At 49.9% G+C, this 27,980-nt stretch overlaps 12 protein-coding genes across 23 annotated transcripts; 5 read left to right on the forward strand and 7 right to left on the reverse strand.

Moving 5' to 3' along the window:
- Nucleotides 1-44: 44 nt before the first annotated feature.
- On the forward strand, nucleotides 45-990 carry FVEG_01361 (hypothetical protein; the record flags this gene model as incomplete). 3 transcript variants are annotated; one of them, XM_018888298.1, is made up of 4 exons in its annotated part: nucleotides 45-227; nucleotides 283-342; nucleotides 417-524; nucleotides 613-990. In XM_018888298.1, 4 exons carry the CDS (start codon nucleotides 200-202, stop codon nucleotides 666-668), a joined length of 252 nt encoding a protein of 83 aa, XP_018744181.1. The 3 variants fall into 3 exon arrangements, with proteins under 3 accessions (XP_018744181.1, XP_018744180.1, XP_018744179.1); XM_018888297.1 differs by having other exon boundaries at nucleotides 46-227; nucleotides 283-524; XM_018888296.1 differs by lacking the exon at nucleotides 613-990 and having other exon boundaries at nucleotides 46-227; nucleotides 417-577.
- On the reverse strand, nucleotides 933-4,680 carry FVEG_01360 (ubiquitin thiolesterase). 3 transcript variants are annotated; one of them, XM_018888294.1, is made up of 5 exons: nucleotides 4,528-4,636; nucleotides 3,919-4,368; nucleotides 3,643-3,789; nucleotides 3,533-3,546; nucleotides 947-3,476 (listed from the first exon to the last, which is right to left on the reverse strand). In XM_018888294.1, the coding sequence occupies exons 2-5, from the start codon at nucleotides 3,955-3,957 to the stop codon at nucleotides 1,478-1,480; spliced, it is 2,199 nt and encodes a 732-aa protein (XP_018744177.1). In that variant the 5' UTR covers nucleotides 3,958-4,368; nucleotides 4,528-4,636; the 3' UTR covers nucleotides 947-1,477. The 3 variants fall into 3 exon arrangements, with proteins under 3 accessions (XP_018744176.1, XP_018744178.1, XP_018744177.1); XM_018888293.1 differs by having other exon boundaries at nucleotides 933-3,476; nucleotides 3,919-4,680; XM_018888295.1 differs by having other exon boundaries at nucleotides 945-3,476; nucleotides 3,643-4,680.
- Nucleotides 4,681-7,726: 3,046 nt separating this feature from the next.
- FVEG_01359 (hypothetical protein) lies at nucleotides 7,727-10,452 on the reverse strand. Of its 4 annotated transcripts, none has more exons than XM_018888291.1 (4): nucleotides 10,262-10,452; nucleotides 9,740-10,044; nucleotides 8,863-9,651; nucleotides 7,727-8,791 (listed from the first exon to the last, which is right to left on the reverse strand). In XM_018888291.1, the coding sequence occupies exons 2-4, from the start codon at nucleotides 10,013-10,015 to the stop codon at nucleotides 8,720-8,722; spliced, it is 1,137 nt and encodes a 378-aa protein (XP_018744174.1). In that variant the 5' UTR covers nucleotides 10,016-10,044; nucleotides 10,262-10,452; the 3' UTR covers nucleotides 7,727-8,719. The 4 variants fall into 4 exon arrangements, with proteins under 4 accessions (XP_018744174.1, XP_018744173.1, XP_018744175.1 ...); XM_018888290.1 differs by having other exon boundaries at nucleotides 9,740-10,096; XM_018888292.1 differs by having other exon boundaries at nucleotides 10,272-10,439.
- A 429-nt stretch (nucleotides 10,453-10,881) lies between these two features.
- Nucleotides 10,882-13,892, reverse strand: FVEG_01357 (hypothetical protein). 2 transcript variants are annotated; one of them, XM_018888287.1, is made up of 3 exons: nucleotides 13,306-13,336; nucleotides 12,902-13,251; nucleotides 10,882-12,831 (listed from the first exon to the last, which is right to left on the reverse strand). In XM_018888287.1, exons 2-3 carry the CDS (start codon nucleotides 12,953-12,955, stop codon nucleotides 12,325-12,327), a joined length of 561 nt encoding a protein of 186 aa, XP_018744170.1. In that variant the 5' UTR covers nucleotides 12,956-13,251; nucleotides 13,306-13,336; the 3' UTR covers nucleotides 10,882-12,324. The 2 variants fall into 2 exon arrangements, with proteins under 2 accessions (XP_018744170.1, XP_018744169.1); XM_018888286.1 differs by having other exon boundaries at nucleotides 12,902-13,892.
- On the forward strand, nucleotides 11,134-12,391 carry FVEG_01358 (hypothetical protein). Its single transcript, XM_018888288.1, has 2 exons — nucleotides 11,134-11,358; nucleotides 11,457-12,391. Exons 1-2 carry the CDS (start codon nucleotides 11,269-11,271, stop codon nucleotides 11,880-11,882), a joined length of 516 nt encoding a protein of 171 aa, XP_018744171.1. The 5' UTR covers nucleotides 11,134-11,268; the 3' UTR covers nucleotides 11,883-12,391.
- On the forward strand, nucleotides 13,280-16,033 carry FVEG_14821 (hypothetical protein). Its single transcript, XM_018903831.1, has 2 exons — nucleotides 13,280-14,689; nucleotides 14,748-16,033. Exon 1 carries the CDS (start codon nucleotides 14,031-14,033, stop codon nucleotides 14,358-14,360), a length of 330 nt encoding a protein of 109 aa, XP_018744168.1. The 5' UTR covers nucleotides 13,280-14,030; the 3' UTR covers nucleotides 14,361-14,689; nucleotides 14,748-16,033.
- Nucleotides 14,009-18,049, reverse strand: FVEG_01356 (hypothetical protein). Of its 2 annotated transcripts, XM_018888285.1 has the most exons (5): nucleotides 17,568-18,049; nucleotides 16,677-17,512; nucleotides 15,946-16,603; nucleotides 15,538-15,838; nucleotides 14,009-15,485 (listed from the first exon to the last, which is right to left on the reverse strand). In XM_018888285.1, exons 3-5 carry the CDS (start codon nucleotides 16,145-16,147, stop codon nucleotides 14,861-14,863), a joined length of 1,128 nt encoding a protein of 375 aa, XP_018744165.1. In that variant the 5' UTR covers nucleotides 16,148-16,603; nucleotides 16,677-17,512; nucleotides 17,568-18,049; the 3' UTR covers nucleotides 14,009-14,860. The 2 variants fall into 2 exon arrangements, with proteins under 2 accessions (XP_018744165.1, XP_018744164.1); XM_018888284.1 differs by having other exon boundaries at nucleotides 15,946-17,512.
- FVEG_14820 (hypothetical protein) lies at nucleotides 17,260-17,903 on the forward strand (the record flags this gene model as incomplete). 2 transcript variants are annotated; one of them, XM_018903830.1, is made up of 3 exons in its annotated part: nucleotides 17,260-17,478; nucleotides 17,529-17,592; nucleotides 17,788-17,903. In XM_018903830.1, 3 exons carry the CDS (start codon nucleotides 17,260-17,262, stop codon nucleotides 17,901-17,903), a joined length of 399 nt encoding a protein of 132 aa, XP_018744167.1. The 2 variants fall into 2 exon arrangements, with proteins under 2 accessions (XP_018744167.1, XP_018744166.1); XM_018903829.1 differs by lacking the exon at nucleotides 17,788-17,903 and having other exon boundaries at nucleotides 17,529-17,708.
- Nucleotides 17,993-18,091, forward strand: FVEG_14819 (hypothetical protein; the record flags this gene model as incomplete). The annotated part of the gene is made up of 1 exon (XM_018903828.1): nucleotides 17,993-18,091. The coding sequence occupies one exon, from the start codon at nucleotides 17,993-17,995 to the stop codon at nucleotides 18,089-18,091; it is 99 nt and encodes a 32-aa protein (XP_018744163.1).
- Nucleotides 18,092-20,614: 2,523 nt separating this feature from the next.
- FVEG_01355 (F-actin-capping protein subunit beta) lies at nucleotides 20,615-21,983 on the reverse strand. The gene is made up of 3 exons (XM_018888283.1): nucleotides 21,820-21,983; nucleotides 21,327-21,754; nucleotides 20,615-21,255 (listed from the first exon to the last, which is right to left on the reverse strand). Exons 1-3 carry the CDS (start codon nucleotides 21,846-21,848, stop codon nucleotides 20,864-20,866), a joined length of 849 nt encoding a protein of 282 aa, XP_018744162.1. The 5' UTR covers nucleotides 21,849-21,983; the 3' UTR covers nucleotides 20,615-20,863.
- Nucleotides 21,984-22,115: 132 nt separating this feature from the next.
- FVEG_01354 (hypothetical protein) lies at nucleotides 22,116-25,066 on the reverse strand. Of its 2 annotated transcripts, XM_018888282.1 has the most exons (5): nucleotides 24,797-25,060; nucleotides 24,127-24,744; nucleotides 23,777-24,064; nucleotides 23,590-23,720; nucleotides 22,116-23,537 (listed from the first exon to the last, which is right to left on the reverse strand). In XM_018888282.1, exons 2-5 carry the CDS (start codon nucleotides 24,404-24,406, stop codon nucleotides 22,956-22,958), a joined length of 1,281 nt encoding a protein of 426 aa, XP_018744161.1. In that variant the 5' UTR covers nucleotides 24,407-24,744; nucleotides 24,797-25,060; the 3' UTR covers nucleotides 22,116-22,955. The 2 variants fall into 2 exon arrangements, with proteins under 2 accessions (XP_018744161.1, XP_018744160.1); XM_018888281.1 differs by having other exon boundaries at nucleotides 24,127-25,066.
- Nucleotides 25,067-25,201: 135 nt separating this feature from the next.
- FVEG_01353 (autophagy-like protein 22) lies at nucleotides 25,202-27,966 on the reverse strand. Its single transcript, XM_018888280.1, has 2 exons — nucleotides 27,170-27,966; nucleotides 25,202-27,087 (listed from the first exon to the last, which is right to left on the reverse strand). Exons 1-2 carry the CDS (start codon nucleotides 27,468-27,470, stop codon nucleotides 25,427-25,429), a joined length of 1,962 nt encoding a protein of 653 aa, XP_018744159.1. The 5' UTR covers nucleotides 27,471-27,966; the 3' UTR covers nucleotides 25,202-25,426.
- Nucleotides 27,967-27,980: the final 14 nt, after the last annotated feature.

Raw genomic sequence — 27,980 nt, forward strand, 5'->3', positions numbered from 1 at the left:
AACCACCCGCCACAGAACTCTCCTTCCTCCAAGGTTGCGTTGACCGTTCAAGCCACAATTGCAAAAGGTACGTACCCCGAACTGCAAGTCCGTGAGAAGGACGGAGGTTCCTACCTCAGGTACACATCATCGCTGTACCTCAGCTCCAACCAAGACCACCATTCTCAACCCTTTTTGACCTTCAGCGTCGTCGCCCAAAATGTGGTTCTTTGGCAGTTTTCTCTACGGTGACAATCCTCCTATTCTCCCTATTCAGAGCGCAGCAGCTAATCTAGATCCCAGTTTGTATTCTACTCATCAACGCCGTCGCTGTCCTTTCCGAAGATCGATTTCTCGCGCGCAGTACGAATTCCTCCCTCTCTGCTCGAGCGAGTCTATATAGCCCCGCGAATTTCATATCTGACCTCATCTCCCAGTCAATCTCTCTCCCGCTTCTTACGACCCTGCGTTCGGCACTGGGCCCGATGCCAGCGTCAAAGCCAAGATCATCAATCTCATCGCGAGTGTCCGAACCATCATGAGGAGTACGTCCAATGCACAAACTCACAACCGCGCAAACATAACGAGCTACTACTGCGCCTTTTACAACACGAGGAACTAACGTAGCAACAGTGCCACTTATCTTTGTCAATTCCGTCATCATCCTTTATGAGCTCATACTTGGTTGATTAGCGGAGTGGCCACATACATGGCGCAGCTGTAAAAAGAGGACACGGTAGACTTTTCTAGGCATCAATGGAGTCCGGCTAACCTTGGAACTGGAGTTTTTGTCGTTGATATGAATTACGGGAGGCCATGCGTGGGAGTACTACTCTTTGATATGAATACGATATGGAACGAGGCGTGACGAGATGCGGAACCCTCTTCATGATATAGTAGTGAATGTAATCTTATTGCGTACGTGTAATGCTGAATTGAACATGCACATAATGTTTCGGACGTCATCTCCTCAGTTCGCTCATAGGCGTCTTATCTTATTCGAAATATACCCAAATAGCTAAATGTATAAGGGCCTGTCTGAGCCCAAGAGGGCTTCCGAACAGGACCTCCAAACACCCACGTATAATACAACTGCCACGCTATGGGTGGCCTTGTTCGGCTCTCGGTCAACATTTATCGACCAAGCAACCCCGTTCGAGCAGTAATAACCAAGCTTGCCTTCTGCTCCATGCATGCATGTTCCATCTTCTACTTGGTACCTTCTGTAATTAAGCCTTCTTGCCTTCACATAATGCAGGCTATGGCAAACCTGTTTTCCCTGAGACTAAGGACAACAAAATGCCAGAGACCCGAATGCTGAATGCTTTTGAGGAACACCGTCGCCTTATTATGCTCTTATCTCATGCAGTGAGTGCTTCATTCCAAGCGCATGGGTATCCTGCCATCCACTAACACCCCCTGGCCACAAAGATGCAATATATTTCAAGTTTCCTCTTCCCATATGTAGACGTGATAGGTACGTGCATGCATGTTGGAATTACGAAAGTAAATTCGTGCTCTTTTTACGTCCCAAGCTGAAGCTTAGGCGATCCTTGAGCTTGTCGTGTTTATCGCCTGCATCGCCGTTAGGCGTATCAGGCGTTTGCCCAGCCGATTTGTCTTTGTGAAAAAGCGAGAAACTTCTCCTCGACATAGACTTGCTGCCGCGTTTGGTTCGGTCGAGTATTCCATTGCTCTGAGGTGTTCCGTTTTCTTTCTTTCTTGCTTCCTCTTCTTGTGCTGCAGACTTCTTGCTAGCCTCCAGCACTTTGGCTAGTTCATCGTTCTCATTTCGTCGTGCCTGTATTGCTTTGTAGTTGTCTTCTCTTCGTCTCTTCTCGTCAACCTTGGCCTGTTTCTCTCGCTCCTTTTCCGCAAGTTTCTCGGCCTTCTCAGCAGCTTCGCGCTCCTTCTTCTCTCGTTTCTTGTCCTCTTTCGACTTGGCTTCTTCTTTCTGCGTAGTGACACGAGTCAGGCCATTTGTTGCAGCTGCAGCGGCTGCTGGGGGCGAAGGATCCGGGTGGGGAGCTGAAGGCATGGCTGGTGCCGTACTGGCATGGGCAAGATTTGCCATCGACTCGTGATGCGTCAGGGGCGACATGGGCTGCGTTGCTTGCCGTCTCAGAGGTGCCGTATCTGATTTTTCCCCGTTCTCCTGAGCCAGATTGGCTGCTTCGCTAGCGAGTTTTACCTCCTCCATGCCCTCCTTTTCTTGCTCTTCTCGCACTTTCTCGAATGTTGTTTCCTGGTAGAACAAAACGTACGCGGTTGCCATCCCTGGCTTATCGCCGAAGAAGTTGCGGACAAAATTCTTGTCCACCGGCTCAACCATCTCGTCGTCAAATAGGATCCATCCCCTGCCCGGCACCTTGATGATGGACACGTAGTGACCATGGTAGGCATTACCACCGATGTGGACCACTACCGCATACAGCTCATAGAGGCGATCCGGGTCTTCGGCATTATCTGTCGTGTTGAACATCCGCAAGTGATATGGATATACGACCCTGTGAAAGAGCTTTTGCAAGCGACTGTAATCTTCGGTATACTTGAACCGCTTCAAATGGAGCGTCAAGATCTTGGGTAACCGCTTCACCTTCATTCGCTTCTCGGCCTCCTGAAGGCCACCACAATGGTCGCAATGGAACTTGTTTCTCTCACAGAGCATCTCCTCGGCTGAAAACTTCCTTAAGCAAGATGTCACTGATGAATGCTCTTCCAAATCAATGGACAAATCAAGAAATGTCTCATCGCGCTGAGAAGCAGTCTCGCAAGTCAAGCACTTGGTTTCTGATGTGAGAACGCCCTCAAAAATGTCATGGACCCATCCTGTTGCTGGGGAACTTGACCCAGCTACATGGTTTACCATGGCAGATCCAAGAGCGTGTCCCACTGAAGTTGCCAGGCCATCAATGCCGTCAGCTGGTGCCTGCAACTGCATCTGGCGAGCTGTGCTCTCAACGCTGTTGATGACATCATTCAGCACCAAGCCATAAAACTCATGAGCGTCCTGGTGCATTGAGTTTCGAAACATCTCATTGTCGCGCTTGAATATCTCGAGGAATCGTTGGGGACTGAGGACTCCTGTGTGGGTGTTGCTTTCCAGCAACGCCAGGAAAATGTCCTTGAGTCCAGTAAACGTGCATTCATTCATGCCATAAGAAGTGGCATTCTCTCGTGCCAATTCCAGGATAGGCCCTTTGATCATGGCTTGTTTCTTCTTGTATTCGGGCGTATCAGGTTTGTCTTCAGGTCGAACGCCAACCTGTCCAGGCAACTGTTGATTCATGGCCTGTCGTTGCTTGATCACCTGCGATGTACTTAGGCCCTTTTGTTTCGGCAGGGTCTCGACAGGGTCAGTGGGTGGAGGTCTGATAGTGATGGGAACCTTTGGTCGGCTGCCGTTTGTCTCCGAGGGCATGATCGGGGGGTAATTGACAACGTTGTTCCTGAAGGATTCGGAATAAAACAGAGCCTGAACGATCGAGTTACAGTAGCTACACAAAAAGTCAGCATCGTAATTTGGCTGTATGATGCCTCACTCAATTCGCACCATGTGTTCCCAAACTATTTTCACGTTAGCCTAGTTCTTGCGGTGGTAACGTATCGACGATGATGAAAAATAACAATAACTCGGGCAGGAGTAGGTAGGGCTCGACGTACATTTTCGAGGCCGAAAAAGCGATCGACGCCGTCGTCTCGAAGGGGCGCTGCATTCTGGAGCATCTTCTCGAGCGGCGTGAGGTCGAGCACGGGCTCTTCCTTCTTCTTCGCGACAACATCTTGCTTGCTGGGTGTAGTGGTCGTGGCCTGTGAACCGAAAGCGAGAGGGATTTTGTCAGTCATGAGAAGTAATCTTGGCGCAACTTAGAGTGAGCGAGAGGAGATGGGGTTGGGACAGTCCAGGGCAGTGGAACAGGGAGCGAGTCCAAGACATACAGTGCCAGAACCCTTTATTTTGTTGAAAAAGCCGGCCATGGCGATGTCGTGATCTCTTCAGTTGGAGCAAAGTAATTCAGTCGGAAAGCCGTTGATGGGTAAGCCGATCGAGGGACGTTATCAAGGCCGACCCGCACGCAACAGCTGCGCAGCAGCAGCAGCACTCAGCGAAGACGATCGCAATTGGGACAAGTGACCATTCGCGAATGGCTTCGTATCTTCTAAAATGACCAAAGAGTCGCGCAAGACGGGAAAATTGAGAAATCGCAAGCCAAGTCGGTTTTAGAGTTGCCGAGTGAGCGAGGACGGATTATGGCGCTGGTGTTGGCTGCTGGGCGTCCTGGGGAAAGCGAGGCGTGGGTATGTGGCGTGGATGCGATAGCGCCGGAGGGAACTACTTGCGGTGATCTAAAAGCCGAGCCGGAGAAAAGAGACAATCAATGGTCTTGGCTAGAGAGAATCAGATATAGGTCGTTACGAAGTGAATTCAAAGGCACTTTGAGATGGATGCAAAAGAGAGGTGTCAAGTTGCTAAAGCTGCAAGAGAGAAAAGGCAAGCAAGACAGCTACCAACTGCAGGTAGACTGACTGACTACCTTACCTACCGACCTTTGGTAGAACCACAGGCGCAGTCGAGGCAGGTAGGGATGAAGGGTGGCGGGAGGATGTCCTAGTACAGGAGAGGTCGAGTCTGGGGGAAGTAATAGTGGAGGAGGAGTGACCTTGACCCAGGCTGCCAGGTCAGGTTCAAGAAGGAGAAGGATGGATCAGTGGCCTCGTGGTTGGATGGTGCCGTGCACCAACATGGTAGGTGCTGTAAACTTGTGAGGTCCTACCTAGACTACTAACTTATGTTATCGATATTTTGGCTAAGGTATGTGCCTCTGCAGGATTTCACTTTTCAACGGCGTCGGACCATGTATAACATGAACAGTACATAACGGTCTCCTGGGCAAAAGAAGTCATGATGAGATTAGAGCCTAAACAAGCCGCCTATCGGTACGTACAGAACCCGTTGACAAAGCCCACCCGGATATTTCCTCTTTGGCGCACAATTATTTGACAATGGTTGGATTGAGTGATCGATACCTCCAGCAACCTTCTACAGCCGGAACTGTTGCCGTCTCGACTCTCCTCTCCTGCATCGAGCTACGAAAAGGGCCCAGCTCGCGCAAACCCCAGTTTGCCTAGACCACCGGAGCCCCCAAATGGCCCCCTCCAACTCACTAGGCCGTCATGATGGTGCCTCGCGTGTGGGTCCCCCAGAAAATACCATCCCAGAATCAGAACTAGAAACGGAGCGCGTTAACTCGATTGCTGTGTCCTGGTTAAATCATAAGGCAGGTAGAGACAGACACGGCTCTCGAGGTTTCAGGAGGTGCTTGTCCGAAGAGCTGGTAGCTTACCGCTGCCAAGTGCTTTTGATCACATAAGATGACATCTACGCCTTTGCTCTCTAAAGTGGCTAAACGACATCATTGTTGAGGAGGGTCCTGCTCGAGTTTACCTTTACTGGGGTCCAAGGTCTGGCTGATGATTAAACGTGGTGTGGACGGTTGATAGACGCCAGACAGTGGCCCCATGTCTGGGATCCATTGACTGTTACGGTAGAGCCAAACGCTACCACTAAGAAATAATGACATGGATATGGAGTTTAGAACAAGCTTCGGATTGACCAATGTGAGATATCGAAACGAATATGAGTGAGAGTTGGATAATGAGCCCAATATATAAAAAGTGCCAGGACGGACAGGTTCCTTCAAGGAAGGTACAAAAGGGAATTGCTTCAATGGATTTGAGTTGATAGCCCCAATGGAAGCTGCGATCCAAGTTCTGGTCTGTCTAACCCTTTTCTTTGACTGGATGTAGAATTCGTCAGGCTGGTCCTTAAGGTTCCATCGGAGGAGCATCGACCTTGTCTCCTGCATCCCCTCCCGTCCAATCTTTGAAATCGTTAACGGCAAGACCGATGCAAATGATAGTTACCTGCTTCTAAATCAGCAAATAAACTTCTTCCACGATGACTACAGAAAGCGAAAATTCTTCATCTTCTTCCCATCTGACATCGATGGTCAACATCTAAGCAGCCCACGTCGGCATCGATCACCGAAAACTCCGTCGCACATGTTCCCGGTACACTCTGCACTAACATTTTACCCCAACGGCTTTTGTGATTCGAGAACACTGTTACGATTCGAGGGGATATAATAGCACAGGTACGAAAAATGTGTTAACTACCTTTAGCCGCAACCGACGACCAGTTCTAAACTCTAGCGTGTGTATTCGAGTCTCAACATGTTAACGTCAATCTTATTAGCACCAACTTACACTGTTGCTGCAGATGCGGTAAATAACGAACAGCGCCACAACTCTTCGGCTACAAAGCCCCCCCGCCAGGATAACCTGCTGAACCCCTGGTACCATGAGAGATCGTTGCCCTTTCATTAGTATCACTTTTAGCCGACCCGAAGACGACGACTCTCAGTTTCTGACTGGAGGCTGAAAATGGTAGACTAGAGCTTTCAGCACTCTGCCACAACCGGACACCCAGGGAGACCAGCTACCGCCAAGCCGGATACATTTCTTGGATTCTGTGTTGCTGACTGAAGTAACATTCGCCTCATTGGAATATCCTTGGCCAACCCTCTAGGTTGGACGCCATCCGATATGTCTGTCTTGTTCCTGAGGCGGGCTGGGCTAACTAGTTAGACTGCGATCCCCCCTCCAAGATGTCAAGTCTAGGTGGTCTTGGATTCCTGGCACAGCATTTCCGTTTGGTGGAAATGTTTGTCTTGTCTGTAAAGATGTCTAATCATGCAAAGCTACGCGCTCTTTATTTGGAGCGTTAATCACAGGCGCTCCCTCTTGTCATTCTCCATGAACAGAGCAAAAAGCGAGGCAAGACCAGATTTACTCCCTCGTCAAACCGCTGCTCCTTGGCATTGTTAAAACGGATATGGAAGCTGACTGACAAATGATTAGTTCTCTGGCTCCTCTGGGTTCCAACACGTTTGTCATCTATGAGAAGAATTTCAGCATTGAACATGGCTACTAAATACAGCTTCATTGTGTTTTTGATCCGATCAACTCCACCATGAGTATTCCATAAGTCATCGACATTGATGCTCACCAACCGAAGGCAACCCCTCATTCGAAGCGTTAGTTTGACTCGGATTGTGGGGTTGCCATGCTGCACATCCCCCGTACCCACTCTGCAACTGAACTGTCACCAATCACTAGATCACTCGTTCACAACCGCGGTGACGGTATCCTATCAGTTTGGTCTACCTCCCATCCTGATCGCCATCAGTCGGCCCGTTACTGTTATTATGCCTTCTTATGCTTTGAATAGGCACAGACACTGGAAATAGCAAAACAGCAAATGATCTCCTGACTGTAACCATCCAATCCAAGGGACATGACAGCTTGTGTTGGCAGGTTGGCTAGGAACTTAGGTACGGACCTATAGTCCTTATTTATCCAGGGATATCCGGTTTACTCACGTGCGCCGGTCCCGGAAATGTTGCTGACTGTTGTTAGCTGTCTTGGATATTGGCTCATCTCACCGCTGTTGGTTGACTGACTGATTGGTAACCAGAACAATCAAACCCTCGGCATACCATCTTTTCCGACCCCCGAGGAGTTTCGTTTAAATGGATATTCTTCTCCAGTTTACATCAATCGTTGAAGCCAGTGTTGCCAGTTCATCCTGACTGTGTCAGTTCCTCAATGCTGATCCAATATTTTAGGTAGCAGTGAGGGGATATAGAATATCGGCGAACCATTGCTAGGCCTATGGCCAGTGATGATGCCACCCAAACTGCACCTGCACCAAGGGGAGAAGTGTTCTGGAACAAGCGTCAGTTCCACTAGCTCTCTGTAGTTTCGTAACCAGCCACGCATCACATTGCCTCAACGCACGCAAACCGCGCCGTTCCCCACGGTGCCCACCCATCTCGATCATGTACCATGACGGCATTATATGTGCTTGTTTGGGCAAAGTCCTCGATCCGCTCCAGCACCTAGACTACTGAGTAATACCTCTCACTGAAACACCGATGTTGAATGCAGCCAATGTCAAATAAAGTTGTCAAGCGCTGGATTTGATATGAGTGCTGATTTCATGGCATTAGTGTTAAACATCCATCCTTCTAAACTGAAGTATTGCATTAGTGCGTTGTAAGTTATCAAACCTTCAACCGGAGATGGAATACCGGTATTACACCAGACCCTCTTTTGTCAGCTCGCTCATGTTTCCATACAATCATCAACCAAAAATGTGAGCAGCACAGCCGGTCTTCGTTTATGTACAGATCACATAGCAGAGGATGAGTAACGTAAAAACCCCCGAATTCACGTCCCTTGGCAATTATCACTTTGCCTGGCTGCAAACTTTAATGTGTTCTTCAGATCGCCCATGCAAGAAACTAACGGATTGGCGTGCAAATCTCACGGATCGGATCGGATTAAGCGTAGCATGCTTCCGTCAACACTATACATACTTACTGTGCATAGTTGCTCAAGACCCAAGTCATATTCAGACAAGGATGCCTGCTGATAAGCTGCGTGCTCCCAGGGTCCAGGCAGGCTGTTCCACATAGATCCGATCATCCCGATGGTAAATATCACTCAGTCTGTTGCTTGGGATCCAGCACTCTCGTAGGAATGGTTTGTTTATTGGCCTATCAACATTGTCTCTCCCAATCCACTTGAACGAACAGAAAACGAATGCCCACCAAAAAGTCCCTGACAACTATGGCGCAAGCGACTCGTATGCATTTGCAAGGGGAGCCGATATAGCCTACTCCTGCTTCTGGGCTGGGGGTGGAGCACCGCCAGTGGTAGGAAGACCCATAAAGATCTTGAAGTAGTCCTTCATGCGTCGTTAGTAAACAAGCCCGAAGGAATATCCAGCCGCTATCGAGATTGCGCAGGAGTACTTACATAGATCATCCACTGAAGTCCGGTCAGAGTACCGATCATGACAATTCTTACGGGGAGACCATTCCATAGGCCACCGAAACCAATGTCCTTGTATATTCTGCTCATGGCACTGCCGAAAGCCTCACCAGGTTGGCGATTGGAATTCAACTTGCTGACCATAACATCGGCAGGGTGGGAGACGATGGCGCATAAGATACCGGCCAGGTAACCACCAGTAAAGGAGACACCAGTCTGTGCAGCCTTGCTATAGTCACTCTTTTGCCCGGGCAGACGATCGTAGATCATCTCAACAATGGTTTCAAACGAGGCAAACTTCATCATTGTATAGGGGATCTGGCGACCCCATAGCGGATATAGGCCTTTGTATAGGCCAGCGACACCTTCCTTGCCTGTGATGGCGCTGATACCTTGAACTGTCCCGGTGTAGGGGTTAGGGATCGAGCCTTGCATACGGACCTTGACGGCCTCGAAGGGGCAGAGGGCAAGATCAGCGAGGAACTCAGCAGAGGCAGAGGCTGCAAGATAAAGACCAGTCTTGTACTTATGTGCAGCCTCGGGACCAGCCATATCAGAGTACGTTTTCTTGAAATATTCGTACCAACCATACTTGAAGGCGCCTTGGGCAGAGTAGCCAAAGAGGGTTGGACTCCAACCTGTGAAGATACCACGAACGCCTTCAGCGCGATAGATCTTGCCCCATGCCTGGAAGTTACTGGTGTAGAGTTTTGAGTCAACTTGTCGACGGGTTTTCACAAGATCCAAGGGAGTTACGGCAGCGTGAGTGAGACCCTGATTCTGATGAGTACAGTTTCTTCATGCTGGAAATCGGTAGACGGGGAAATATTCCTCAGCTGAACACACCAAGATGGACACTTACACAGGCCATCAGACCACCAAAGGTGCAGGCGGCATAGTACTTTCCAGAGTATAGCTCGATCTTTCCGGCCTTGGCTTGAGCTTTTGCGCTCGCCTTCTCAAATTCGGCTGTCGCCTCGGCGCTCAGCTCCTTGGCTTTGCCCTTTGCATCTTGTATGACGGAGGAGTAAGCGGGAAAGAGCTCAAGGCGAGCCTCATAAAGAGTACGGGGCTTTGCTGAGAGGGGACTGTAGACCGTTCCCTGGAGGACGTCCTTGGATGGGTGCAACGTGGACATTATAGCAGTCCGGTACAGGCGGCGATGCTCTACCAGTCCAGCGTGTTAGTGATACTCGTGTAAGTCAAGGGTGGAGCTGATCTATTGATACTCTAAGCACGAGGACCGCGTAATATGATTGCAGTGATAAGCAAGGGGAGACAAAGAAAAGGCGCAGATGTAGGTGCACGAAATATGATCTGCCCGATGTAGCCGGCTGTTGATACAATGCGACTCGGGGAAAACGGTTGCTGCTGTTAAACGCACCTGATATGACCTTTCAGCTCCAAGGAGAGAGCTTTAATCCACAAACTATTACAGTGTAAATAGGTATCGAGAGAATAACGCAGGATGATTTATAGGTAGGTATGAGAGAAAGAAATCAGGAAATGTCCAAGAAAGGATGGTGTAGTACGTTATCTTGCGGAGTTAAGGTGGTATGCGACGTCCAATTCCGTGAGTACCTCAACGGGGAGGATGACGCTCGTGCCAGTAGCAGGCACATTTGAGCGGGTGATGACATCACGCTTATCACATCTACCTTCCATCTTAGATGGGCTTTTCTCATATCATTCATAATGGGGACACTCGACTGGTTCTATCTCACCAATGCAATTCACTCTGTCAAGATTGGCTTCCACCTACCTAGGTATGCTTCGCATTTGATATACAATTCCACTTAACTCAGATGGATCTCTCTGTTGAACGCTAATTAAGAACTCTAGCGGGATGATCCACGGCCTGCAGATGGGGCTTGTTCCCCGGAGCTGTGGAGATACATATGTAGTAGCTAGGTAGAGCTCTGTTGCCATTAAATCCCGATGTGTGATTTATTTCGACACTAGATATAAAATACGTGGGATGATAGAATAAATGAGGCATAATCCCGCTAATATCCGTCATATTCCTGTCATCTCGAACCAAGCATGTTCAATTATTCAACTTCAAACAAGCTACTCATGCCCCTAGTTTTTGAATATAATAGTTATAGTAGCACCAGAGATAGAGTCTCTTGGCTGAGAGAGAAGTGTTTGTCGATTCGCCATTGGAATGACCCATGTCATGATGCTAACAAAAAAGCTCCCATTTTTCCCTCTCTGCCCCACCATACCTAACTATTAGAGCATTTTGCGTGACCCCAATAGGTGACTGACCATATAGAATCCTGCCCCGCGATCGCTTCAACTCCCCAACCTTTCAAATTGAACCAACTTGTGCACCAATCACTGCCAAACTCTTCTCCCAGCCAGTTTAGAATAGCTATTGTATATAAGATGGCCACTGCTACCGCCACTACTGCCACCACCACAACATCGGGTGCGACACAGCCCTTGGTTACAAAGTGGTCTTCTCGATATCGTGGGGTATGTACTTCTCATGACACCACTTTGCGCTCCAGGCTATAGGGAGATCGCTTCTTTGGAAAATGCCATTCCTTCGAGCTGCGGCTAATGCATCACAGGCCACTGTCGAAGACCTCGACCCCCCGGCTGCACTCTCACTCAACCCCTCCGATGCCATCTCTCTCGCCCTCATGTCCGCCTTTGAGCGCGACTACACGCATCTTACCGTCGTCGACGCCGACACCCGCGCGTTGCTAGGCTACATATCCATCCCTCACCTTCAGTCCCTTCTCGACTCAGGCAAGGTCAAGCCCGAAGATCAGCTCTCGGCCGCCATGACACGCTTCCAGCGCAAGGGCCGTACCTACCGGGTCATCACGATGGAAACGACCCTCGAGGACCTTGAGAACTTTTTCCGTGGCGGCGTGTCCGATGGACCCTGGAAGCAGGAATTCGCTGTTATCACGGATGAGAAGAGGAGGTTCGTCTTGGGCGTCGCGACAGTACAGGACCTCGAGGAGTTTGTGAAGCGAAGACCTGAGTAAAGTGGTTATTTTTAGCATGTGATATCAACGCCAGAGCTGGGACCCGAATACCGAGGAACAAAGACCGCGGGAATATAGTGCAAGGGACAAAGGGAAAACAAGAACCAAGCATCATGGATGGGCGTTAGGGAAACAAATGGCCTGGGCATCCTGGATTCATGGGGGACTACAGCAGGCTCATAACAGCCAGCCAGGCAGGAAAGCTGCTTTCAACATAGCGCGATATGTGGGCTAATACACATTGGTGAACACAAATGTTGTGTGGTGGTGCAACTGATCCAGTTGCATAGAAACTCAGTCTAGGATGACTTCATATCGGTCTGTCAAATTATATTTGTCTCATGAGCAACTATTACATGAGTCACTGAGCAATAATCAAGCATTGTGGCCGTCGGTCGTCTATACTAGGTCAAGTAGTGTTCTGGAGTAATTAATCCCATCTCTAAGCCTGGTAGTCGTAGATGAGCTTGGCGGTGACCCTCTTGTCACCCTTGGTCACCAAGATGTGCCTCACATATCTCCTCTCGCCGTTGATCTCCTCGAAGCCCCAGATCTGATTGGCGACCCAGCCGTTGTTGACGCTTTCAGCAATGCTCTGGACGAACTTGCCGTCGCCCTCGGTAAGCCAGCCAGTCTTGAGGAAGTCCTCCTCAATCTCATCGAGAGTGACGAACCTGGATCGACCCCTGACGGCACCGAAGAGCCAGTCCGAGTGCTCACGGTTGTTAAAGTCGAGACAGCGGTTCTCTTGAGTGCTGCTCAGGCCAGAGGCAGACTGGGTGATGTCGATGTGGGTGAAAACGTCGGTGGATGTGTTGGGGGGCTTGGGAGGGGCGTTGTACTGGTTGATATCAAGGCTGATGGTGGCCAAGCCAATTCCCTTACGAGTGAGGTATCCGATTCCCTGTAAGCTGAGGATAGGCTCAGAGCTGTCGGAAAGAGTCTTGTTCTATTGCGAGCCACTGTCAGTAACAAGATACAGGGGGTACATAATGTGGAAGCGGGGGAGAGCAGCATACGAGAACCCATTTACCACTGAGGTCAGAAATGGTCTTTTCAGCGGGGGCAGCCATTGTTGTGTTGCGGTTGCGGTTGATGGGAATATCAAGATGTGAGTATCCGTATAGATGTTGTTTGAGGAGAAAGAAGAAGAAAAAAACCACGGTTTGGTAGGTTGTTGGTGGTATTGATAAGTAGGTAATAAGGCTGCGTTGCTGGCAGACGGTGGTGGATCGAAATGACGCTATCAAGGATTCAAAGCGCAGATGTATGGTCCTTCCTCAGAGTATAGACACGCCACAAATGACCTGTATTACAGTTGAGACACGTAACAGTTTCACTGAGTGGAAAGTATAAGGTGAGTATGTACCTAGGTAGGTCAGACAGACAACCGGCCCCTCCTGGAGAGTCTTGCCTTATATACCTATCTTTTGTTTGCCAACAACGAGACTGAGTGAACGATTAATCGATTGCGTTTGTTTATCACAAGCAACGCCGAGAGAGGCGCATGATCGCCGAGGTCAAAAACATGGCTAATTGCAAAGTCACGTTTCATTAAATTCTGTAAAGAAAACCACGACCCAGTCGAGCTACCTACCTACCTACCTATCTTTCCAAGCATTTACCAAAATAGTAGGTGTTCAATCTTTTACAAGACATATAATAGGGGTGCATCTATGAATGGCTGGCTGGCTGTCTATGCCTTAGGTAGTGCGGGGAAGAGCTACGTTAAAAGAGGCTGAGCAACCATGGCACAAGACAAAAGTCGAAAATCGAGAGGACGGGAATACTTCGAATACGGAAGTTGAGCCGCGAATGCGCATACAGCAGCAATCAACCGTGAAATACATATGTAGTCCAGATAGCCTCGGATTTGCCAAGAAGCGAGAGCGGACTTCTCTTTGATCCCGGTGGGTGGCTCTGAAAGGGCTATCAGAGTCCCCTTCATTTTTACCGCAACACCACATGCTTTACTTGCATCATATCATGACAACTTGACGTATAGAGTCACCATGAATAATAAGGTACCAGTACTAAGTCAGTAGATTCCCTAACTAGACTAGGTACCTGGGGTACTTATACAAGTCTCAGTTGTCAGTTGTCGTTGCAAAGAATGACGTCTTCCCTCTCGGTCTCTCACTCACTCATATGATATTACCCCTTGCAGTAGGTGCTTATTCACTTGGCATGGATCTATCTCATGGCAACATCACCCCAACATCTCAAACCCTTATGTCCTCAAAATGTTCACGACGTCGACCACCTAAGACTCACCCCCAAAGTATCGTCCCCGCATTGCTAAACCTCAATCTCCACCTTCGCTTGGATACCGCGACTCCAACTTCACCATTTCGCTTCCACGTGTCGTTAACCCATCACAAGCCTCGGCTCATCAAATCACGGCAGGCATCCTATTCTATTCTTTATATGGAGTATATCCCCAGATCATCTTACCCTTGTCGGACCGATTTTCCATGAACAATGCCGGGTACACATACATAACGATGCCCAACACCACAAGCAGCGAACCCTCCATCTAACATGTAACTAGTATATTTGCCTATAATTATTAGTCTACCCTCTACCCTCTACTCGGGTACACTCATCTCCTACGACCTTTGCCCTTCGTATCCCCCCCCCCCCCAGGCATCCAGGTCGTGCATGTATAGCATCATCATCTACCTCCCCAGACATCACCATCACCTGTTGGCTGCGCCAATTCTCATCTGACACCAAATCAGCTGAAGCTCAACCCTGTCAAGTCTTGCTGGCCCTGCTCCTCATGCCGTTGGCTTTCATCGTCCCGGGTATCGTCCGTCTCTTCCAGCAACAGGCGGGTTCTTCGCTAAGTCGAGTTCATGCAAGAAACAAGCCAAAATCAATGCGAATCTTCATCCATGCATGCATGCATACGCACGCCATACAAATCATGTCATGTCACGTCGCATATGTCGTCTTCAACCATTTTCCGGCCCTGCTCAAGGCCACCACTTCATCTTCTTGTAGCTCTCGATCACCTCCTCGATCAACTCCTTCGTGAGGGCAGGTTTCTTGTACTCAAAACCCAATAGTGTCTTGAGCCGTGTTCCGTCCATACTGAGGTCCGTATCCTTGAGCAATTCCTTCTCCATGAAGGGAGTCAACGGGCCCGGTCGCGTAATGCCCGCATCTGCGAGGAGGTCGGCCCATGGTCCCAGAAGCTCGTCATTCACATCGTCCACAACACTATCGAGGTTGAGTCGAGCGAATGTGCTGATAAGCTGGCCCTGGAAACCAGTCTCAATCTTGAAAATATCACCAATAATTGTCGCTATGGTGCCTTGACTCGTCGCACCCTCATCCACGATGTTGAAGATAGGGATCTTGCCCATACTGGCCTCGTCCCACTTCGCCTTGCCTGCATCAAACCATGCTGCGATTTCCCACAAAGCCCGCGTTACATCGTCAATGTGTGCTGTGTTAGTTCGGAGGTCCTTGGTCCAGAGCCACTTCATTTCGTCTTCAAGGTGTTGATAAGTGCGAGCCATGCACAATGCTGTCGCGACCCACTGAGAGGCATAGGGTCCATAGACGTGCGGTAAACGCACGATGATAAGGTTGAGGCTGTACTGTGCATTAGTGAACTGAATGTCCAAAAGTCATGGTCCCACTATACCCTTCAATTTTGGAGAGCTCCTCCTCAGCCTGCAACTTGAACACAGCAATCCGGTTCCAAGGTTTGAGTTTATCTCCCTCTTTGCTTGGTGATGAGTCGGACTTGTACACCATGCCTGTGCTCAGCTCAACAAAGGCCTTGACTCCTCTTTTGGCCGCCTCTTTGCCCACTGCAATAGAGAGGTTCAATGATCGAAGCTTGTAGACCTCATCCTCTTGTGAGTACCTCGTCTCACCTCCACAGTTAAAAACATAGTCCCATTGTTTTCCATCTGGTCGGTCAAAAATGCGTGCCAATCCTTCTGGAAAGAGGGGAAACATATAGTTAGCCAACTAGTCATACATGAGGCAGCCACCTGCACCAGCAAGCGGGGCTGCCAGCAACAGAGTAAGCAGTGTAGAAACTCACCAGGTCTGCTGGCATCAGCCTGCATGAATTTGTCTTGTGAGCACGCTTCGGAGAACTCAGGAGCTAGCCATGCGAGCTGAGGGAGGACTTTGTCAACGAGCCTCACTTCGGAAGCGAGCTCGTTCTGTTGGATATGGAGGGCCAGAAAACGGCCAATGTAGCCAAGCCCTCCAATAATCAAGACCGAAGGCTTTTCGGCCATGTTCGTGAGAGTTATGTTATTCGGGTCGTGATATAATCGTGCGCAAACGTGGGGTCAAGGTGACGGTGCAGGTGCCTCGACGTCGGCGGCGCGGAGGCGATATATGGGAAGGTATAGATGAAATGTACAACAAAACACGCTTCGGCTCTGCAGGTCTAGTGAAGTGCCTTGTCAAAACTCGCTTCAAATGTGAATGAGACGGACAAATGGTTGCTGTGCGAGGAATATTGAGCCCAGACGCCAGGACAAGATTGTTCGGCTTCAGGGGGTAGAGGGTTGTAGCTGAGTAAATGGAAACCGGCCAAGAGGTCCCACGGGGTGCCGAAGATGGATGGATATGCGAGACTCGGTGTGATTTAGCGTTGGGCGAAGCGAGGTGGTTCGGGTTTCTCGTGGATAGAGAGCGGGCTGGGCAGTGACCTAGCACAGTAGTTTGATCGAGAAGAGGGTCGTAACCTGGCAGGGAGTCGCGCAAGTAAGTATATATTAGGGCGCCATGGGGCAAAGGGAGTGCTTGGCTCGGACATACAGTAGCACTGATCTCGCACTCTTTATATCGAGCCCCAAAAGTGCTGGTGCGGCGACGGCGTAGAGACGATGTGCGGGAGCAAAGGGGAACAAGTTTGATCCAAGGCGGGAAGGCAACGGGAGGACGGACGGAAGACGGAACCAGATGGGCGGGATGGTATGGGATGGGAGGTGGGAGTGGAGGGAAACACGATCAACAGATGTAGCAATTTCAACTCTGCGAGGGCACGAGGCGGCGCACCAACCGCTCTCTGGGACGAGCGATGGATAAACAGGGGTCTGAACTAAAGTCAAGAGACCCAACTTTGGATCAAATCTTTCTTGATCAAGGCCACACGACCGAGCCTGAGGTGAGCTTGGAAAGATATAGCTAGACCCTTGGGGCCCTCGAAATTCCGTCGATGAGGGGTGGACTTGATAGACTGAAGAGGTTGTGAAGTGGATCTCTTGTTGAGAAAGACGAGGGGGAGAATCGGCCAGTGTAAGAGTGAGTGGGATGCAATGTGGACTCCTTTTCCAGCAAAAGGGGCCCAAGTCTTGATGCTGGCTGCTCTCTAGTTTAATGAGGGGCGTGCTGTGGGTTTATGGGCGTGAAAGGCCCTGTCAAAAAGCTCGATATTGTGCCCTACCGAATATCAGGCACCGAGAAGTTGCTCATCTTACATCTTATTCCATCAGCCGGTTCTGAGACTGAGACTCATGTTTCACAGTATCCCGTGGGCGCCCATGTCTTCTTTTATGTCCTAATGTTGACTAAATGCTATACATATCTGGGCAGTTTGCGGTCATGCACATGTATACAAGTAAGATGCACACCAAACCAAAGGGAGCCGTGGCCTGAAAGATGAGTTAGAACGCATATGTGCGCGGCTTGTGGAGGGGTTTTTCCTACTCCGATGTACATGTACAGTACATGGGTAAGTTGTGTCAAGAGGGAGCCCACTCCCATCAGTCCATTCCTAGACTCGGGTCAAGACTCTGGGCGGAACAGTCTTTTTTGGGCGTGAGCTTAGGTCCATTGCTGTTTCGTTAACTCGAGACCGATTCGAATCTCCCATGTATCCCATCAGTTTCTCAAAGACTTGGCAAGAGGCTGACATTGACATCTCAAGAGGCGAGTCAGGGCCAGAGAAGGCTTGAAAGTGCTGGGTCGGTGGGGGGTAGCCGTGCCGTAGCTGGCGGAGACGTGATGCGAATTGGCGGTCATGCGGCTGGACAATTACTGTAATTAATTCAGAGCTGCAGGACGGATTTGCAGGATGCCCCGTTCATCATCGCTGGCCTAGCACCTAGCTACCGAGCCTGCAGTGGGCCTCCATGTTCGTCATTGTCACTGCGACCAAGGACCAGGGACATGCCGACAGAAGGGACTGGGGTCAAGGGTCAAGGAGCATGACAACCGCCGTCCTTGCCTGAGACTACCATTATTAGGTTTTGGCATTTTCTTGTACTCACTCTGCGAGCTGTCAACAGCTTGACATAATTCAAGTCGAGCCGATCGAGAACTGTGAGCCTGTGACAGAACTTTTCGTTTGAGAGATATACCGGGTGACGGTTTTGCCTGCTTGTGAGTAGTCATAAAGTATCTGGTCAGACTGACCTCATGGGTGGTAATTACCAATACTGTTGAACGATAATAAACTCATTACCACATGGGTGAGGGTCAAAGAAAACTCAGCACTTGGCTGGCGAGGGCGCTTAATTCTTGAAATCCATACCTGGCGTCCAGCATGGCGCAAATCATTCCCGAGTACACATAAACGACGAGGCTTATTTTGGTCATGCCACAGTACCGAAGAATATTATGATGCCAGACGGTTACAGTCCGTAGTCGATATCCTTCAAGACACCAAGCCATAACTGCTTCGTAAGGGAATGGACCATATATTGACTGTGACTTAATGCCTCTTGTGCATACGGAGTACAGGAATCCAGAGACCTGATTTTAGTGCTGGGTGCCGGCATGTGCGCGGATCCAAGATCCCGTTCGGGCCGCCAACAGGGCCATCTTGATCTTTTGCCAGACAGAATTGGAGGCGCTGTATCGATACACATGTACTGTAACTTGGACAGTCAGTCAGCCATCGCCAAGGTTGGACGTGTAATAACCAATTCTTGCCAACGGTTCGCGGCTTGCGGTTCTGCCTTATACTGACGGTATGGCTGTACCTGAATTCCAGGGGCAGAGCACGCGTCTGTCATGTGGCAAGCGGCAGGAACGAGATCAGGAACAGGAACAGAATGATGCGGGGCCTTTTCTAGAATTCTTCCATTTGTGTCTCTACCAATGACGAAAAGAAGAGGTATTAAACAAGAATTGGTGACCATTGTAACAGCTAGAATGGTGGAAAAAGTGGTTGTGATAGTTGAGCCACATACCTTATCATTCAAAGTCTTACAACCGGCCCAAGTGTCAAGAGCGCAGAAGTTATCATCATGCCTGCCTTCTCAGTCAGATTTTATTGTACCGATGTCTGGGCTTGGGCCTTGGCAGGTACAGCTGGGTACCGATCTCATGTAAGTTAGTACCTGCCTTATAGCACCTTACCGGCTGCCCGGTAGTAAGTGCACCTCACTCCAGCCAGTCTCACAACGAACATGGAAAACAATATCCAGTGATCAACAATATTAATTCTGTATCTACCCATGATCAGGAGCTATCATCTTCCGTCTTCCCTTCTGGCCAATCACACAGTCAACAGGACCCCTGTCCCATCATCTTTCCCCCATATTCCAACACTACAAGACGGCTTCAACCTAGAGCCTCTTCAACGCTAACGCCTAATAAATAAATAAATAAATAGAGCCAACTCACTAATTGCCCAGTCCGAGCGCTAGCATACTGTAGAGTACCAGGGCCCTAAGATCCGTAGCTTTTGTCTGCATGTCAAATGCACAACACAGACCTTATTACGGCCAGGGAGTACACGGGAACGACGAGAAATCGAGAGTATCGTGGTCCTTGTCGCTCTCCGATCACCGTTGAACATGGCTTCGATTTACTGCCTTTCATACTATCGCCAGGACCCGTTCCACGATTTTGAGCGCCTTGTCCATGTCTCCTTGATCCTCTTGTCCAGCTCCCTACCAAGGATTCACCGTCTCTTAGACTGCCGTCTATCATATCTGACACGAAAGTGACTACTGCATCCTGCAACCACGTTCCCCATCTTCAGCCAGGCCTCAAATTCACGCCCATCTCGAGTCAAGGGTGGATCATCCTTCATGTCTTGGACATTTAGAATGCATCAGGCACCAGGCTCAGTGGAAAGCTGCGGCAAGGTTTCTGCTAATCACGCAGCCTGTCAGTGCATTTCCACGGCAGTGCAGAACATGTCATCTACCTGACTCAGAAGGTCCTGAATCCACGACCCTAGCGCACCATGGTGCTCGTATGCTGCAACTATGATAAGCCGCTATCTGTCGTCTAACAGAGTATCACGGGCTAAAGGCTACCCCGAAGAAAAGCTGCGAACTGATATGGGCAAAGATATTCGTAAGCTGTAGTCCTCCTGAGCCTGAGAGCCCACATGGTAAGAAGTCGTCTACTAGGTGTTCGGACATCCCATGCGGTTGACTTTATCCTCGGTCGATGGCCATGAGTTCATGGCGGGCCAGCAGGCCCATGGGCTTGGGGGAAAGAGCTTGATCGACTTCCAGGGTCAGGCTCGTATCAATTGATCGTGCTAACCCTTACAAGTAGGTTGTGCCAAAGCTGGCTGCCTTGATTGGGATGTCGGATGTGTCGATATATTGTCATCTACGGATAAAAGCTTTTGAGTAACGGGGAAGCGGGCCGGTTAACAGGCTTTCAAGCTGCTCGATTACGATCGAGCACTAATGTAATTATTCATGAAACCGGAGCTGGCGCTTTCATATCGTACTGAGATTCAGAGTCCCATAAGCATGGATGTTTATATGATTTCTTCCATCATCATCATAGGGTTCAGACACTGCCCAAGGATCATGTGCTATTTCCAGGTCATGGCCACGAGTCCTTCAATGCAAACGCTGGATGAAAGCAAATGAGTATATCAATCAATCTGCACATCTATCAAGTCTCGCTCCTAGTGCAATTAAAGGCCAATACTCGCACAGGGTGCCACCACGGTGCAGTACATGTATCTCGAGACAATCTATCGAGGGTCTTGCTCTTCTAACTATCGAGTGAATCGGTTTGGGCGCACATCATCTTCTCATGCTTCCGATGAGTTCGCGCTGAGCCTCGCGATCCCGTGCTCCCTCACTCAAGCTTCCAATGCTCCTGAGATCGCCCACCACGTCTTTGGCTTTGCCAAAATACACCTCCTGCAGGAGATTGCGCATCTTGAGTTCCATATCCTCAACCAATCGTCCCACATTGGCGATGTGGCTATCATCGTTGTCAACAGGGAGATCCTGTTCGACCTGGCGTGTCATGTTGCCACTAAGGTCCATCTCGCCTAGGTTGCCACCAGACGTAGACAAGGTCAGAATCACTGTCGATGTGAGCTTATAGTGTGTGCTTCTTCCTCGCTCAATTGCCTCGAAAACATGAATGGAGTCCCATACACCTTCGGAATTGCCGCCTTGGGGGGAAGCTAGAAGGGGATATATAGTCAGCGTTGACGGTTCGAACACAGTATGGCACTTTGTTAGGGGAACTTCATACACTTCTTGAGAAGCACGACCCCTGCGAATCCGTCATCAAGGTTCCAGAAGTAAACACTGCTCACACCACCTTCGTAGTATAAATCGCGATAGACGTCGAAGGCCTCGTTCGCCTTGACCTCCATCTTGCGAACACGCTCGCTCGGAATCGCACCCTCACCAGCGCCTTCATTACCACCAGCACCTACACCGCCTGATCCAGCTTCATCCAGAGGAGGGTCGAATTGGTTTGACCACGGTGAGCGGTAGCTGTCTCCATCGCGGTTGTAGTCGCAGAGGAGGTAGTCTCGGCCGGTCTGTTTGCAGCGGCGCACGGTTAGGGGCTGATCGACGGACGACAGAAGGTCTTCGGTCAGATCTGGAGCGATGGAGATGATGGCGTTGAGGTGGTCTGTCGTCTGTTTAGGGTTGAGACGGCGGAGAAGGTCTCTGTGGGTTGAACGGTCAGCGATACGGGGGAGGGCGTCATTGCGCGGGAGGGTTGAAGTGCTTACAAAGCGGAGTCAAAGGGATCGACAGCCATGATTATGGACTTTCGAGGGCTTTGGCTGCGGTAATTGAGAGACTGTGCAAGATTGAAAGGTGGTGGTTGTTTAGGTACTGAAGGCGGCACTAACGTTAGCAGTTCAGGCGGTCCTCAAGTCGAGGTGAAGCTCTGCGACGTTAGGTATGGAGTAGCGGGGTCATGGAGCTCCGTGTGGAGTACGTACTGCAAGCCCATGTAAGTGGTAGCTAATAAGCTCATGGAAGATTAGATCCTATAAGTTATTCCCGGCTGAGAAGCTTTACATTCTGTTACGAGTGTATTAAAGGCTAGGTTTATTGCAAAAGATCGATCATGGGAGGTTAATGATCGGCAGGAATCTGGACATATACCGAGATGCTTCTACCAGTTTCAAGCAATAATGCCCCATCACATAAAACCCTACTCTTCACCAGTTGATAAAGACCGCGAAGCCGCAAGTTAAAGGAAAGAAAGTCAATTAATGGAGACAAAAACACTCGCAAGAAACAACAAACCCTTAATGATGCCTAGCAAAGCAAAATGATACTATAGCCCACCCCAGAAGCAGGTAACCACTAGCACCATAACCTCTACCTTACCCAACTCGGTACCAATATAAGCTAATCGACCTACTTCCCGAGTTCCCTCTCAGTCAGCAGGTCTCCAGGCTCTGTCTCTCCCCTTACCCATCCAGCCGGCCCAGTAGATTATACTATCTCTGCTCTTTTGCGTCGCATGTAATTGGAACATCATAAATAAATAATAGCAAAACAAACGCATCTTCCTCACCGCGCGCAAGTTCCAAGAACCAACCAGCCCATCTTCCAATCTCACAGCATAGCCATATTCGCCTCCAACGCCGCGCCCGTGATGTCCACCAGTGGGCGAATCGCCAAGAAAGTCACCTCGAAATTTTCACAAAAGAAACCTTAACCATTGACCATCCCGATGAGCCGTATCGAGTTTGCAGCTGCGTCGGGCCTTCCATGTTGTCCGCAGGTCATTAGTAACATGTTGGGGCACCACATGGCCCCCCTAAGCAATGTCGAGTTGCACCTTGTAGACTCAAGAAGTCTGCTTACCGGAGCAGACTCGGGGTAGCTACGCGGTCATGACATTGAATGCTTAGTCAATGCTGGAACCACACAGCAGACAATGAGCCTTCTCGGTCCAGGTCTTGTCACCGCCCGTTACGTTCTCGCGCAGGTCGCGAATCTCCCATGCTGTGGGGCCGTCTTGCATCTTGAGAGTAGCTTCGAAAAGTCCCAGGTATGGCTTGGAGTCTGCAGCCTTCTTCTTGCGACCTTTCTTGGCCGATCCTTTGGCTGATGCGGTGGTGATAGACCGGGATGGCGTTGGCCCAGGTGTGGGGGTTTCTGTTTCGCGAGGTGTTTCGCGAGCAGTCTTTTTGACGTGGACGTTATCGCTCGTTTCGCCGGAGCGAACATCGATCGTGGGCTGTGTCTCTTTCTCGCCTGCGTCAGTGGGCGATAGAGGGCGCGTCGCCTCCTCGGGCTTCTCTTCCTTAACGGCCGATCCCTCGGTTCGATGGGGCTTATCTGTTCCTAGTCGCTCGTAGACTTGCATGAGAATTTCGTGCGCCATGCATTCGTGATGCATCCACTTCCCGCAACTCGGGCTCGTGCACCCAATCAGGGTCTTGTCAGGGTTCGCGGGAGTTTGACATTTGCACATCAGCTCAACAGACTAGAAGGTCATCAGTACTTTCGGAGATTAAATGAGATATCGAGAGACATACCGAAAGTTGCATGTTGCGGCAATCGTACGCTTGACGCCAATAAAGCGCGTCTTGGATCTCCTCGTCATCTGACTCAATCCATTGGTTGACGGTGACGGGTCCTGTAACACTGACGACATTGATAATGTCCACTAGAGAAGGGTTAGTCGCATTTCAGGGTAATGTCGGTCAGTGATCTAGAACATACTATGATTAGAAGCGATCAACTCATTATTGCCATGGTACGGCTGGCGGCCTTGTACGGTCTTTTTGCCGTCGAGGGTTCCATATGGGAGTTCGTCCGGCCAGTACATCCAATAGACACGTGCATAGACGTGGTGCTCATCGGAAGCACGGATCTCAAGAATACGCGCGACCCAGTCATTGTTGCTCTTCTTGTAAATACCCTTGCCGTCACCTTGAGCCTTTTGTTGTTCAATCGTTACCTCGTTGGCAACATTGACAAAGCCTTCACTATAATATTTGACACTGTTGACTGCCAAGAGTTAGCCATAAGCCCGTACAACGGAAGGCGCCGAGACTTCATCGGATACTTACGGACGAAGCTGTTGTAGCGCGTCATATCTTGCCATCGTTTTCCTGGTTCGACAGTGTAGTACAAGTCCATGTTCTCGTGCGTTTTGAAATTGCCCGTTGGGGAGAAAGGGGAGATTTGAATCTGGACCCGTTTGTCGTCATCTTGGCCATCGCGCTTCCGCTTCTTGTTTTTTTGACGATCCGCCTGAGTAGCCGCAGGGCCAGTCGCGTAAGTAATCGTGAAAGGGCACTCAGCGCGATTCTCCTCCCCGACGGATCGCGATCTCTTGCGATTGCTCATTGTGGCGGTTTGATGCGGTTGGGTATGACCGCGTCGGGAGTGGAGAGAAGGAGGGGTTTGCAGATGAACGACAAGGCGCGCGAAGAAGCGACGCGGAAATGGAAGAAAAGGCTATATAGAAATGGAAGAGAGGATTGGTTTATCTGAGGTTTTCGATGTCGCGATCTGTGCTGAGCCGAGCCCAAGCTGCGTTTGAGCAACAAGCCGCGGCTTGCGATGATGTCCTGTGCGCAACGAAAGAGACTCGATTTGTCTGAGAGAGCAACGTCGCAATCTGCGGAAGAACTAAGAACTGAGCCAAAAGCCCAAAAGACTTGCGTCACGTGACCGAGCAGGCACTGGGGCCACCTAAACACCTAAGCAGGCTAAGCTGATGGACGGAGTTCCTACCTACGGAAGAGCGACTAGCGCCCAGCGTTAGTCAACGCGTCTGGACAAGCCTTGGCTGAGTAGCGTAGGTAGCTTATTAGAGGCGCAGGGTGAAGGGGGTCTTGGCGCGATTCAGTTTGGGTTCTCAGAGAAAATCGATGATAGCTTTGATAAAAGGGTAATAAAAGCGATTCGGTGAGTGAGGAGCAAGTGTAGTAAAGTTTTGAAGAGTCAATGTTGTTTGTTGAATGGAGCTTGTGTGTTTCAGTGGAAAGCAACAAGAAGAGTGAGGGGATAGAGAGAGAGAGAAAATGCAGGCGCGTTTGCGTTACATTGAGCGTAAACTTGGGCCCCAGAAATCCGTGCAGGGAAGCCTGCTTCTAGAAACTCCGATCCAATAGTTTATAAAGCTCACGCGTTGTTCATCGCCGCCTTGCCTCATATTAGATAGTATGTACAGAGAGCGCGCCCAACTCTTAAGCAGAAAGGAAAGTACTGTGGTATACTGATCAACTTGAGATATTGACATTGCTGAATTTAGTTCGTTGTCTAGCACTTATAAGTCGTAGCCAAATTATGATATCACCAATCATCTAAGTAAACGCCGCCGCTATGCTACCTTGCCCATCCAAGAATCAACAGCCATCTGACCTAGGGTCTTGCATGTTCATCGACAATACCATCTTCCTGCTCTCTCTGATAGTCGGCCAGCATTCCACGACGCTCAGGCTCATACTCATTATCGTTTGCTTCCTCCACAGGAGATCCTGCCATTGACTCGGCGAGCTTCATGCCTTCTCTTCTGCCACGCTCGACGTTGATGAACCAGATCAATGGCGCAGGAAGGCCAACCAATGCTGCCAGAAACCAGAAAGCCGGGCGAATCGTGCCAGTTCTATCAATGATAGCACCGACAATCGTCGGACCAAAGACACTGGATCCCTTGTCCGTTATGGCGTACAGAGCGTAGAAAGCTGCCTCGGATCCGGGTGGAATAAGCTCACCATAGAGAGAGCGGCAGTAACCACCCAAACCTCCGAGCACGACTCCATATACAGCCGCCACTGGATACATCTCCCAGGGTTGTTGGAGGCCAAATACGCCCCATTCTTGAACAAAGGGAAGGTAACCCAGCAAGCCGTAAAGGGGGATCAACTCGAACAAAGCAATGCAGACAAGAATGGTTTGATGGGCTTGGAGGTTAAAGAGCCGTGAGATCCACGACCATCCGAAGGCGCCGAATACCCCTGCCAGAGTTGAAATGACATTTATCATACCGAGCGCCCACGGCTTCATGTGGAGTTGGGTTTTGGCGAATAGAATCGCGGTAGATGACGTGGTTGCGATCGCATCGGACAGGAGAAACCATCCAGCCAGAAACAAAACGATGTCCAGAAGGCGTCTAGCCTGTTGGACGGTTTTGAATAGGCTCTTCCATGCGTACAATATGTACGCAAGTCCTGCCATGATGCCTTTGCGGCCGTCATCAGCCAGCGGAGGCCCGGGGCGGGGCCGCAACCACATGGCGGCCGGAATAGTGAAGATGGTCCACCAAAGTCCGACCATGAATAATACCACTCGTTGGCCCCATGTGGTGTTATGCATGGCTATGAGAACAGCAATACAGACGCATTGCAGGAAGAGCGCGGCAATATAACCGGTACCAATTCCGATGGCTGAGATCCGCGTTGACAGTTGCAATTCCTTGGAAGTGATTTCTGCATGGCTTGCTGTTGGTTTCAGTCGCTCGCCGTCTTCAGGATCTAACAGAGGTGATGTTGTCGTAACTCTTGACGCCTGGAGATCACCCACCGAGTCATCCAAAGGGCGTGACTCAAATTCAGAATTGGCAAGATCTGGAGTCTCAGCAACGTTGACCCCGATAACATCGGGATGGTATCGCACAAGCAGCGGAAGAAAAGAGTTCAGTAATACAAAGGATGCGCCAAAGGACGTGTTGGAGATGACGGTCAAGAGGGCGCCGAAAATGTAGTTGTCTTTTGTAATGAAGATGTAAGACATGACGGCGAAGCTTCCAATCCAGGCGAAGCTGAGAAGAAGCTTCTTGCGGTAGTTTCCATGGTCAGCAGCGCAACTGATGCTGACAACGAGCAGTGCTTGAACCAAGACGCTCACTGAAAATGTGTACATGGCGAAGCTCGCAGTGTTGATTTCTACTCCAAATACCCAGACAATGCATTGCCCGTCCCCCTCTTTCTTACTGTCGCTAGACCCGCAAGGCGTTTTTCGGTCAGAGACGAGCACACCGTTCTCTCTGGCAAGAGTCTCTAAAAGGATGGGGATAAAGGAAGCTGGAGCATGCGTATCAGTAATGGGTCTTGGCGATCTCCAGGTAGATAGCCCAGAGATATTGCTTCACTGTTAATAACCTACCAATTCCACAAATCACGTACGTCTCGGCCGCAAATGCGTAGGCGTACCACCCTAGAAGCTCCTTTTGACTCGTTGGGCGAGCATCATGGCCAGAGTGACGCGGTACGATTGGCCGTCGCACGTCCGCTTGGCTATTGCGAGGGCTCATATCGCCGTCGCTAGAGGATCGCTCGTCGTCGGCCTCGAAAGCAGAAGTTGCGCAAGATCTAAAGGATCGTTTAGAAATATTGGAAAGTCCGGACCACGGTCTATGGTCTTGGAGACGTGGACGCTGAGGAAGAGGTTGAAGGTTTGGCGCCATGATGAAAGGTAGCTATGTCGCACTCGTGATCTCACTGGGTGCACGTGATTGTCGTCACAAGGCCAAGACTGGTGAGCCTGAGTCTCCCCCAGGCGCATTCGACACCAGACAGTTTTCCTCACGAGATTGAAGACGGTTTTGGATTAGTAAAGAGAGGCTTCTGCTCTCGATAAGTCGTGAAGTGCGCCATGTACTCTGTCAGCAAGCGTTGAAAGACAATGGATACGTGGACGCCGACAGTCACGGTTTTGTCGATCGATTATACAGCGATGAGAAGAGAACAGGGTAACAAGAAAAGACTCATAGTTATAGAGTGAACTGCGCATCGTCGTATTCTTAAAACATGGCTGGCACCCGGAAGCCAAGGGCCGCGGCCATCACCGCCACATCTTGTTCATCCCATCAACTTATGCGCCCCTCCCATGCGAAAGAGGACTAACGAGACCATAATCACGACGGGGTATCACGATGCCTATTCGCCATGTTTGGGTCACTATTGGATAGGATCGC

Source organism: Fusarium verticillioides, chromosome 1 (genome assembly GCF_000149555.1).
Source record: "Fusarium verticillioides 7600 chromosome 1, whole genome shotgun sequence".
Classification (NCBI taxonomy): domain Eukaryota; kingdom Fungi; phylum Ascomycota; class Sordariomycetes; order Hypocreales; family Nectriaceae; genus Fusarium; species Fusarium verticillioides.